At 38.0% G+C, this 12,426-nt stretch overlaps 1 protein-coding gene across 1 annotated transcript; it reads left to right on the top strand.

Moving 5' to 3' along the window:
• Positions 1 to 7,221: 7,221 nt before the first annotated feature.
• Positions 7,222 to 12,139, top strand: ZNF624 (zinc finger protein 624). Its single transcript, XM_081109742.1, has one exon. It carries the CDS (start codon positions 8,020 to 8,022, stop codon positions 10,117 to 10,119), a length of 2,100 nt encoding a protein of 699 aa, XP_080965868.1. The 5' UTR covers positions 7,222 to 8,019; the 3' UTR covers positions 10,120 to 12,139.
• The last annotated feature ends 287 nt before the right edge of the window (positions 12,140 to 12,426 follow it).

The raw sequence follows: 12,426 nt of genomic DNA, 5'->3' as shown, positions 1-12,426 counted from the left end.
GTTCCTTGGTAGCGGGCACATTCCCAGTGGGGAGTGTGCAGGAGGCAGCTGATCGATGTTCCTCTCTCATCGATGTTTCTAACTCTCTATCCCTCTCCCTTCCTCTCTGTAAAAAATCAATAAAATATATTTTTAAAAAATAGCATTTCTGTCACTACCACCACCAATATGATTACTTACTGAAGCATGTTTTTTGTTATTTGTAGTTCTTTTTCTCCTTTGGAGTGTACCTCAGAAGGGAAATCCAGAAAAATTACTGTGTTTTAAAGCCACTCAAAATAGTGTCTTTCTGATGAATGTGTATTCTAACAACTTAGTTTCATTTCACTTTTAATTTTTACGGATTGCTTTTGTTGTTGGAAACATCTAAAAATAATATATCTATTTTTCAAAAAAAACCAGTGTGACAAATGTTTAAATAGTACATCCATATTGCTTGGATTTTAAGACTATTTGGACAATGTGATAGGGAGAATTACAAATATATTTGGGGATCATATGCTGAGGGAATTAGCAAGATATAACTTTAATTTTTTCTGCTATGATTTTATCATGTGGCATAGAAAATCACCTGGAAAATTACTTGTCTTATACAATAGTAGTTTTTTCAAGTGGTTTAGATGTCACAGCAGAAATGTACCATATTCCCACACTATTATAAATTTTGTTTACTTTTAGAGCAAATAGGTTTATTTTAAGTATTTCTTTTATAATACTACTAGAGGCCCAGTGCATGGATTTGTGCACTGGTTGGGTCCCTCGGCCTGGCCTGCGGGGATTGGGCTGAAACCAGCAATCTGACATCCCCCAAGGGGTCCTGAAGTGCGAGAGGGCGCTCTGCAAAGTTGCTGTCACTTGGCAGCTCCTGTGTTGAGCATCTGCCCCCTGGTGATCAGTGCACATCATAGTTACTGGCTGGTCGGCCGGTCGCTTATGCATATATATATATATTCAGATGGTTCAAAAGTCAGATCTATAAAACAAGAAATATTCAGTGGAGTCTGCCTTTTATTCCAGTTTCCTGCTCTCTATTGTCTCCTTCTAGTAGGTAAGATTAAAATTTTTTATGGTTGGTTCTTCTATTTTTTACACAGTTGCATATATATTTCATATCCTGACCAAAGAAGTTCCACAAAATTCTGTGATTTTTTTTATTTTTCAAAGAGAGATCTTATAATCTTTTTCTGTCATCTGAATGACAAAATGTATCTTTTGATAAGCCATATTTTATAGATTGAAACTGAAAAAGAGTTGATATTATACATAAGCCAGGCTTTTTAAGAAGAAAGGGTGCTTTGGGTGGAAACTAGTAGCTGTTATCAAATATCTTAAAGACTTCCTAGGGAAGGAGGAAAGCATGCTGTGTGAATCCAGATAATATAGTAGGACCAATTTTTTTTGAAGTTATAGAAATCCAGATTGAATTAGTCTGAAAAAAAATCCTGCTAGTAGATAAAACTAAAAATAGAATGGGTTTCCTCTTGTGACTTTAAGTTCTTGTCATTGGGGAGATTCATACATCCTTTAAAGGTTGAACTGATTAACTTCCATAATCATTTGGTGATTCTGATTTCTGAAATTTTTCCTCACTTCTGTATGAATTATTCTGCCTAACAGGTCTTCTTGTATAGTCCCTGGGTGATCACAATGTGTTTACTTTAGGAATCAGTGACATTTAAAGATGTGGCAATAGACTTCACATTGGAAGAGTGGAGGTTGATGGACCCTACACAGAGGGGCCTGCACAGGGATGTGATGCTAGAGAATTATAGGAATCTTGTCTCCCTGGGTAAGTATATGCATCTGCCCATTTGACCAGGTTTGCTGAATTTTGGCATTAAAATCTCATAATCTTAGGAGGATATTGTTGGGAGTTAGCTATTCCTCACTCTTAACTAAATGGCCTACCCATTGCAGAGTAAGAAATACATATTTCATTGGAATCTTGGAGATTGTTGACAATTCCTGATTTAGAACTAAAATTTTTTCTAGTCACTCTTATAAGTATCTGTTTGTTCCTTTTCTTTCTAAACAGATTATTCTCATGATCTGTTATCCCAACAAACTTGGGGTCATAGTGTTGAACTTTGAAATACCTTTGTAATTCTCTGACACCCATTATATAGTACAGTGATGGCGAACCTATGACATGCGTGTCAGAGGTGACACGCGAACTCATATTTTTGGTTAATTTTTCTTTGCTAAATGGCATTTAAATATATAAAATAAATATCAAAAATATAAATCTTTGTTTTACTATGGTTGCAAAGATCAAAAAATTTCTATATGTGACACAGCACCAGAGTTAAGTTAGGGTTTTTCAAAATGCTGACACGCCGAGCTCAAAAGGTTCGCCATCACTGATATAGTAGAATGTTCTACTGGTGGGAATGACCCACATCAGTCCTATCCATATGCCAAGCACTAGCCACTTGAGCACTTGAAATGTGACTAGTCCAATTGAAGAACTAAATTTTAAATTTTATGTAATTATAACTAATTCAAATTTAAATAGCTACATGAAACTATTGGCAATTGTTATTGGACAGCACATCTCTAGAACTTTCTACAATAGCCACTCTGCACAGGAGATTAAGAGCTGAGACTGAATTTGGCGATAGTTCTCATAGGCACAATCAAATCCTATTCCTTTTTTTCTGAACAGGGCTTACAGTTTCCAAACCCGATATGATATCTCGTTTGGAGGATAAAAAAGGACCATGGGTGGTAATGAGAGAAATTTCAAGAGCCCCCTATCCAGGTGAGTTCATAAGAACCAGGAAGATGAGATTTATTCCATGGATGAGTCAGAATATCTGAAATATTTTGGAAAGTATCTTTTCTCAAAGCTATCTCAGAGGAAAAGATTCTTTCTCTTCCTCTGTCCCTATACCTTTCTCCCTCTCTTTCTCCCCCCTCCCTTCATTTCCTTCTCTTTTCCCCTCTTCCCTCTCTTAGTCCTCTACTTTTGGTTCCTGTCCCATCCTACTTTGCTTTCTTGGATTAATGATTTTTTAATTAAATTTTTATTGTTGAAAGTATTACATATGTCCCCTTTCCCCTCCCCCCCCCATTGACCCCCTCTAGCCCACCCTCTGCCCCAGGCTTTCACCACCCTATTGTCTGGGTCTATGGGTTATGCATATATGCATACAAGTTCTTTGGTTGATCTTTTCCCACCCAGCCACCCACCCCTACCTTCCCTCTGAGATACCACAGTCTGTTCCATGCTTCTGTGTCTCTGGATCTATTTTGTTCATTAGTTTATTTTGTTCATTAGATGCCACATATGAGTGAGATCATGTGATACTTGTCTTACTCTGACTGACTTATTTCACGTAGCATAATACTCTCCAGGTCCCTCCATGCTTTCTCAAAGGGTAAGAGATCCTTCTTTTTTACTGCTGCATAGTATTCTATAGTGTAAATGTACCACATCTTTTTTTTATCCACTCATCTGTTAATGGGCAGTTTCACTGTTTCCAGATCTTAGCTATTGTAAATTGTGCTGCTATGAACATAGGGATGCATACATTCTTGGATTCATGATTTTTAATTACTGTTCTTTTATTCATTCTTCATTCAAACATACATAAAATATTCCTTTCAGTTCTATTGTCTCCAATTAAATTTATATTTTTTCTTTGTTCAATCATTATCTGATATGGTTTTCATTTATTAATTTTTCTGAAAATGCTTTCTTGAGAATCAACACTGATTTATTTTAAGCTAAACATACTTGGTCATTATTTGACTTTCTTCATTTATAAGCCTGTTGAAACTTTAGGGGTTCTTAATTGAGAATACAAACAAGCTTGGATATTGTGGACAATCTCTCAGATTTGGATTTTCAACTAATTAAGAATACAAACAAAAAATCAGTTGGGAGTCAAAATAAAGTATTTATATAATCAGTGTTTATTAAACATTTGTATACTGTGAACTGGGTTAGTGTTTCATGAAAAGACTGTGTATGCAAATCAACCCCCAAATTCCAAAGGATTTGAGAGGCCAAAGAACAAAGCAGACAAGTCTAGCTTGTCAGTTTAAAGAGTTTTAATAGAGAGCTTACAGAAACACAGTCCTAGGTGGGTGCAGGACAACATGGATCCTTGCCCCATTCACCCCCAGACCACCTGTTCTACACCTTCCAAAAAAATGGATCTAGTACTCCAAAAGGAATGCAAGGTGATATAGGAGAACGAAAGGACCAGATAATGGGGGCTCTGGCCCCAGGGCAAGATAACATTGAGGGTACCTTTCCTAGGAGGAAGGACTAATGGTGGAGGAAGGAATAATGGTAATTCACAATTAACCTGGAGTCTCTGTACACATTCATAGTGTTCCCAAAGGGAAAGAGAATGGAGTTAAGGGTTCAGAAGGATTAGTTTTTAAATGGAGTCAGCTATATATGCACAGTTAGGTACTAGTCTACCGCAGTAAGATGGACCAGGTCCCTGCCCTCATGAAGATTACTTTTTGAGGAATAGATAATAAACATGTAAATGAACAAAAACAAGCTAAATAGTGATAGTAATAACATTTAGCTGTGAGATAAACTGGGGGTTATGAAAGAGTAACTAGGATGGGGAATGAGGCTGCCACCTTATAGTGTGGTCAAGGAAGGCTTCTGAGGAGGTGACATTTAAGCGGAAACTTGAAGGACCAGAAGAAGCCAGACAGGGGAAGAGGAAAAGAGGAACATTCCAGGCAAATAACCTGATAGATAAAATAATGTAATGTGTTCTAGAAACCAAAGGAAGCTGCTGTGATGAAGCATAAATGAGCTGGAGACTGGTGTAGAATAAGATTAGAGACACAGGAGACTGCCTATTCAAGGGTTTGTAGATGATTATGGATTTTAATCAAAGTGAGTGTGAAGGCATTGAAAGATTTTAATCAAGGATAACCCTGTTTATGGAAATTGAATTTAAGGGCATAAAGTAATCAGTTAAGAGATTGTTAAAAATATTCTAGGCAAGAGATCATAGTAAATTTGATTGAGGATGATAGTAGTGGAGATGATAAGAAATAAGTGGGTTCTATTTCATTTGAGCATTTTATTATGATGCCATCCATACTTGCATATGTGTTACTTATGTTGTTTTATATATTAAACTAGAGGCCCGGTGCACAAAAATTTGTGCCCTCAGGGGGGTCCCTCAGCCTGGCCTGCGCCCTCTCGCAGTCTGGGATCCCTCGGGGGATGACCACCTGCTGGCTTAGGCCCACTCCCCGGGGGATTGGGCCTAAGCTGGCAGTCAGATATCCCTCTGGCAGCCTGAGAGCCCTCGGGGGATGTCCACTTCCCAATGGGGAGCAGACCTAAGCTGCAGTCGGACATCCTTAGCGCTGCTGAGGAGGCGGGAGAGGCTCCCACCACCACCGCTGTACTAGCAGCCGTCAGCCTGGCTTGTGGCTGAGCAGAGCTCCCCCTGTGAGAGCCCACTGACCACCAGGGGGCAGCTCCTACATTAAGCGTCTGCCCCCTGGTGGTCAATGTGTGTCATAGTGACCAGTCATTCCCAGTCATTTTGCTGTTTGGATCAATTTGCATATTACCCTTTTATTATATAGGATAGAGGCCTGGTGCATGGGCGGGGGCCGGCTGGTTTGCCTTGAAGGGTGTCCCGGATCAGGGTGAGGTTCTCGCTGGGGTGCCTGCCTAGGGCCATTTTCAGGCTGGCCACACCCCCTTCAGGGTTGGGGTCCCTGCTGGTGTGCCTGACCAGCCTGGGTGAGGGGCTGATGACTGTTTGCAGGTTGACCACAGCCCCTTCAGGGTGGGGGTCCCCACTGGGGTGCCTGGTCAGCCTGGTGAGGGGCTGATGGCTGTTTGCAGGCTGGCCACAGCCCCTTCAGGGTGGGGGGGGTCTTGCTGGGGTGCCTGGCCAGTCTGGTTGAGGGGCTGATGGCTGTTTGCAGGCTGGCCAAGCCCCCCAGCGAGGACCCTCACCCCATGAGGGTTTGGCCATCCTGGGTGAGGGGCTGATGGCTCTTTGCAGGCTGTCCACAGCCCCCAGCCACCCACGCTCCCAGTGGAGGCTGGCTGGAAGCAGATATCTGGGATTTATTTATCTTCTATAATTGAAACTTTGTTGCCTTGAGTGGAGGCCACAGCCAGCCAGGGCAGGCAGAAAGCTTGGCTACCTCCATCACCGGGGCAACCAAGCCTCCTGCTTGCTCCAGCTCTGTGGCTGCTGGCTGCCATCTTGGTTGGTTTAATTTGCATATAGCCACTCTGATTGGCTGGTGGGCATGGCTGGGGGCATAGCGGAGGTGCAGTCAATTTGCATGTTTCTCTTTTATTAGATTAGATCAGTGATGGCGAACCTATGACACGCGAACTCATTTTTTTGGTTGATTTTTCTTTGTTAAATGGCATTTAAATATATAAAATAAATATTAAAAATATAAGTCTTTGTTTTACTATGGTTGCAAATATCAAAAAATTTCGATATGTGACACGGCACCAGAGTTACGTTAGGGTTTTTCAAAATGCTGACATGCCAAGCAAGCTCAATAGGTTTACCATCACTGGATTAGATAGTATATTTTTTTTAAAAGATTGAATGAAAAGTAGACATTGGAGATACCCCATGGGAGCTAAAGCTACTAAAGTGTCTAAAAAGGTAAAAGGGGATGAAAATCTAGAATGGAAAAGGAGGGAATCTAGAATGGAATAGACAGAGAGGCCACCTCCCCTGTTTATCACTAGGAAAGATGGAGAAGACATAGGTCAACTGGTAGTGGGAAGATGGAGGCATTTTATTTTAATAGCACCTATATTCTCAATAAAATATAAAGCAAGGCCATAAATTTATTGTGACAATAAAGAGTTGAGAGAGAGGGAAAGTTAAATATTTTATGGTACATAGGATTCACCAGGAAAGCCATGTTGACCTGAAGTTTTTATTGTGCAAGGCCTTTAATTACAGCTTCTATTCCTTTTGTAATTTTAGAACTATTTCCTATTTCTTTTTGTTTCAACAAATTAGGTTTATTGATCTATCTAATCTAACATTTAAATTTTATGGCACACTGCCCTCTGCTGATTTTTTAAAAGTCTATGTGGATCTGAAGTGATCTCGCTTTTTATGTCTGAGATTAATTTTTTTGTCTCCTATCTTTTAATCAGTCTTGCAAGGGTTTATCAATCTTATTTGGCTTTTAAAGAATAATTTTTATCATTTCTATTGTGTGTTTAATTTGTTTCATTATGTCTCATTTCATTATTTTTACCTTCTTAGGGTTTAATTTACTGACTTTTTCTTATATCATTGATTTTCAGCCATTTTTAATATATTTAAGGTTACCAAGACTGTATCACACCTTTTTTTATATAGCACCTTCATAATTATTGAGTTCAAAGTATTTGATCATTTCTACTGTTACGTCTTTGGCCCTCAGGTTATTGTGCAATATTTTTCTTTTATTTTGAACTGTATGGGATTTTCTAGTAAGCTTCTTACCTTAAATGCAATTGTGTCTCTCTCCGGTTGATGTTTCTCTCTCTCTCTCTCCCTCACCTCCCTCCCTTCAACTCTCTAGAAATCAATGGAAAGAATATCCTTGGGTGAGGATTTTTAAAAAGAGAAATTGAAATTGACTCTAAAGGAAATGAAAGAGCAATATTTGAGAGACTTATTCTCAAATATTCTAGGACCATTACCATAAATGACTTTTTTGAATAGAGGAAAACTCCTTGAATTTACTAATTTGGCTCATTGCTCAACCAGCCTCCCTTAACTTTAGCTCCTTCTTCCTAGAAAACAAGGCCAATTTACAAGCAGTTAAAAACAACATATTCAGTGTCAGCCCAAGTTTTTCTCTTATTCAGTTCAATGAGAACTCCCTAATGTAGAAAATGGACTCATTTGATTTTTCTTTTTCCCCTCCCCAGAGTTGGAGACCAAACCAGCAACCAGATATGCTATACTAACAGAGGATATCTTTGAAGATTTGTCACAGGAGACCAGAGTAGAGAAACTTGCAGAGAATGGTCTATGGCACTCCAGAATGGGAGGATTATGGAAATGGAATGACAGGATATTGAGACTGCAAAATAGTCAGGAGAGTCAGAGCCAAATAGTTACACAGAAGAAAATTCACACTGGCCAAAGAGGCATTAAATTTGGGTCTATATTTTGTCCAGAGCCAGGAGTTACCCCAGAAGAGTTCCACAGCAAATGCCAAAATCATGAGGAAAATTTCACAGAGAATTTAGATTTTAATACAGATACCCATTTGGGGAAGAAAAATTGCAAGGATACGGAATGCAGCAATGCTATAAAGCCTGCTTCAGAACTTACTTTAAGGGGAAAAAATAATAACAAAGAAAAACCCTATAAATGCAGTACATGTGAAAAGGCCTTTTGTTATAGGTCATTACTCATTCAGCATCAAAGAACTCACACTAAAGAAAAACCTTATGAATGTAATGAATGTGGGAAAATGTTTAGTCAGCCTTCATATCTTAGTCAACATAAAAAAATTCACACTGGAGAAAAACCCTATAAGTGTAACGAATGTGGAAAGGCCTTTATTGCTTCTTCATCACTGATGGTACATCAGAGAATTCATACTAAGGAGAAACCTTATCAGTGTAATGTCTGTGGAAAATCTTTTAGCCAGTGTGCACGCCTTAATCAGCACCAGAGAATTCAAACTGCAGAGAAGCCCTATAAATGTAGTGAATGTGGGAAGGCTTTTAGTGATAAGTCAAAACTTGCACGACATCAAGAAACTCACAATGGAGAGAAACCCTACAAATGTAATGATTGTGGGAAAGCCTTCAGGAATAAGTCATATCTTAGTGTACATCTGAAGACCCATACTGAAGAGAAACCATATAAATGCAATGAGTGTGGGAAATCCTTCAAGAATACCACAATTTTTAATGTTCATCAAAGAGTTCATACTGGAGAGAAGCCCTTTAGATGTAATGAATGTGGAAAAGCCTATAGAAGTAATTCAAGCCTTATTGTACATATAAGAACTCATACTGGGGAAAAACCCTATGAATGTAATGAATGTGGAAAAGCATTCAATCGTATAGCAAATTTCACAGAACATCAGAGAATTCACACGGGAGAAAAACCTTATAAATGTAATGAATGTGAGAAAGCATTCATTAATTATTCATGCCTTACAGTACACCACAGAATGCATACAGGAGAGAAACCTTATAAATGTAGTGAATGTGGAAAGGCCTTCATGCGTTCCTCATCTCTAATTATACATCAACGAATTCATACCGAAGAGAAACCTTATCTATGTAATGAATGTGGGGAATCGTTCAGAATAAAATCACACTTAACTGTACATCAGAGAATTCATACAGGAGAGAAACCGTATAAATGTACTGACTGTGAAAGGGCATTCACCAAAATGGTAAATCTTAAGGAGCATCAGAAAATTCATACTGGAGTGAAACCCTATAAATGCTGTGATTGTGGAAAATCCTTCAGGACTAAGTCATACCTTATTATACATCAAAGGACCCATACTGGAGAAAAACCATATAAATGTAATGAATGTGAGAAAGCTTTTACTAATACATCACAGCTTACTGTGCACCAAAGAAGGCATACTGGAGAAAAACCCTATAAATGTAATGAATGTGGGAAGGTTTTCACAAGTAACTCAGGATTTAATACCCATCAGAGAACACATACTGGAGAGAAACCTTTTAAATGTAATGACTGTGGGAAAGCATTTAGCCAGATGATACATGTCACAGAACATCAGAAAATCCATAGTGGAGAGAAACCCTATAAATGTGATGTGTGTGGAAAAGCCTTCAGGAGGGGTTCATACCTTACAGTGCATTGGCGAACACATACTGGAGAAAAGCCCTATACATGTAAAGAATGTGGAAAAGGTTGTATTACTCTCTCACAGCTAACTCTACATCAGCGAATTCATACTGGGGAGAAGCCCTATAAATGTGAAGAATGTGGAAAAGCCTTCAGAACAAACTCAGACTTTACTGTACACCTAAGGATGCATACTGGAGAAAAACCCTATAAATGCAATGTATGTGGAAAAACCTTTAGGAGTAGCTCCAGCCTTACTGTACATCAAAGAGTACATCAGAGAAAAACTCAGTTAATATAAAGAATAATAAGTCATCCAGTTGTCTATAAGAAAAATCATAATCTGTATATATAATGAAAGTGGGAAGACTTTCAGGAATCAATTTACCAGAAGATACACACAGAAAAAAATAGTCTATAAACATATAAATGAGGAAAAACATTTAATCATATTAAATCTTATAAGGAAATTCACAATGGAGTGCAATGGACAAATGAAAGCCTTTATCCAGGTTTGATACTTTATTCATGTAACAGGTTATCTTTAATGAATTGCCTATATACTTTTGCCTTTTTTTTCTATTGGTTTAATAAATCTGGAAGTGCTCTTTTATATATTTTAGATATTCATCTTTTGTCATCTGTGTTGCAGATGTTTTTCTTAATCTAGCATTTGTCTTTATATTTTTATATAATAGAAGTCACCATATTTTTATTTTTATAGTAAGATATATTTTTTCATTTTTTCTTTTTTTCTTCATATACTATTTTAGTTAAAGGGTCTCCTTAATTCTTAGGTTATACATAGTCTCCTAAATTTGTTTCTAAGATTCTGATAATTTTATTTTTTACATTGAAGTCTTTAACCCTTCTGGACTGGAGGGCTACTGATAGAAGATCAACTCCAAATGTCCATTAACCTATGAAAATATTATGAACCTAAATAGTACTCAGGGAAATGCAAATTACATTCTCTGAGATACTACTTTCACTTCATGGAGTTGGCAAAATTAAAAGATCTTTTGTGAGTGGGGTTTGGGAAACCATGTACTCTTACCAAAAGATTAAAAATAAAAAGCTTTGACCCAGAAGTCTGTACCACAGAAATAACAGCATTAATGCATAAGAATACACATAAAGACAAAATGAATGGCTACTAATAGGAGAATGGTTGGATGAATTGTGATATATCCTGATGTGTGAAATAGCATAGCATAAGAGTAATTTTTTAAAATGAGCTATATCTACAATAATTGATTCCAAGGCATTTGCATAATTTTTGGTAAGCAACTGCTTTCTTACAGATATGTATATGTGTAATATTTCATTTTTGTTAAATAATTACACCCATTTCTGTATTCCTGTGTGTATGTGATTAGATGAACATGGAAACAGGTGTGTAAGAATCTACACCAGACAGTTAACATTGGTTAACTTGAAGGGAGGTGGAGAAGAGGAGAAGTAGGTTATGAGTAAGGAAAAAGACTGGGGAAAAAGAGAAATGAAAGTGCAACATGTATGGTACAAAATTCTATGTAAAATTATGTATTTGTGTGAACTTTTGAGATCTATAAATGAAGGGATGGTCTCCAAAACTTGATGGCTGTTTCAGAGTTGGTGGAGTATCAGGTGTTTTTTGTTTAACTTTTCTGCATTTTTCTATATTTTGTTTTTCTTTCCAATGAGCATGTAATATTTATATAAACAGGAAAAACCTATTTTTCTTGTGAAGCTAATTCATCAGACACCTGATATCTGCTAGGAATCACCCTGGATGCTGGATGTACATTGGTGTGGGGAGGTCTGGTCATGGATCTAAGAATGTGGGAATTGGTTTTGATGCTGCCTAGATTCCAAAGTTACACAGCACTTCACTCCCCCAACCCTCTGTGTTTCATTTGGAGGAAGTAATAGAAATTTTATATAGATGGAAAACATTCAAGAATATCTAGACTTGTGTCTGTGCTGTAGAGAAGAAGACTACAAGCCTCAGAAAGAAGTTCCACTTTTAACATGGTGCCAAAATAAAGGTCATAATAGTAATAAGTTCTGTGTATAGCCTCACAGAACATTGGAGTATAGAGAGAGGAAATAGACCAGGACTCCCAAGTCCACATTGAAGGCTAGGAATACTAAGAGAGTCCTGGGAAACCAGGAGCTGTGGACCTGATACCAGAAGGCTCTAACACAGCGGTTCTCAACCTGTGGGTCGTGACCCCTTTAGGGGTCGAACGACCCTTTCACAGGGGTCGCCTAAGACCATCGGAAAACAGATAATATAATTACATATTGTTTTTGTGATTAATCCCTATGCTTTCATTATGTTCAATTTGTAAGAATGAAATTGGGGGTCACCACAACATGAGGAACTGTATTAAAGGGTCGTGGCATTAGGAAGGTTGAGAACCACTGCTCTAACAGATCATGGGCCTGATACCCAGAGAGAACAAGGCATGATGAGCTATGCTTCAGTGAAGACTGAAGGAAAGAAAGTCAGATGTCCCTCTTACAATGTGTACAATGGACAAGTACATCTATACTAATAATCTATACTCATAAAAGGGTAATATGCTAATTAGACCGGGTCAACCAGACATCTTCCGATCAT

This window comes from Myotis nattereri (assembly GCF_964212035.1).
Source record: "Myotis nattereri genome assembly, chromosome: 16".
NCBI lineage: Eukaryota > Metazoa > Chordata > Mammalia > Chiroptera > Vespertilionidae > Myotis > Myotis nattereri.
This window is presented reverse-complemented; position numbering and strand designations above follow the sequence as displayed.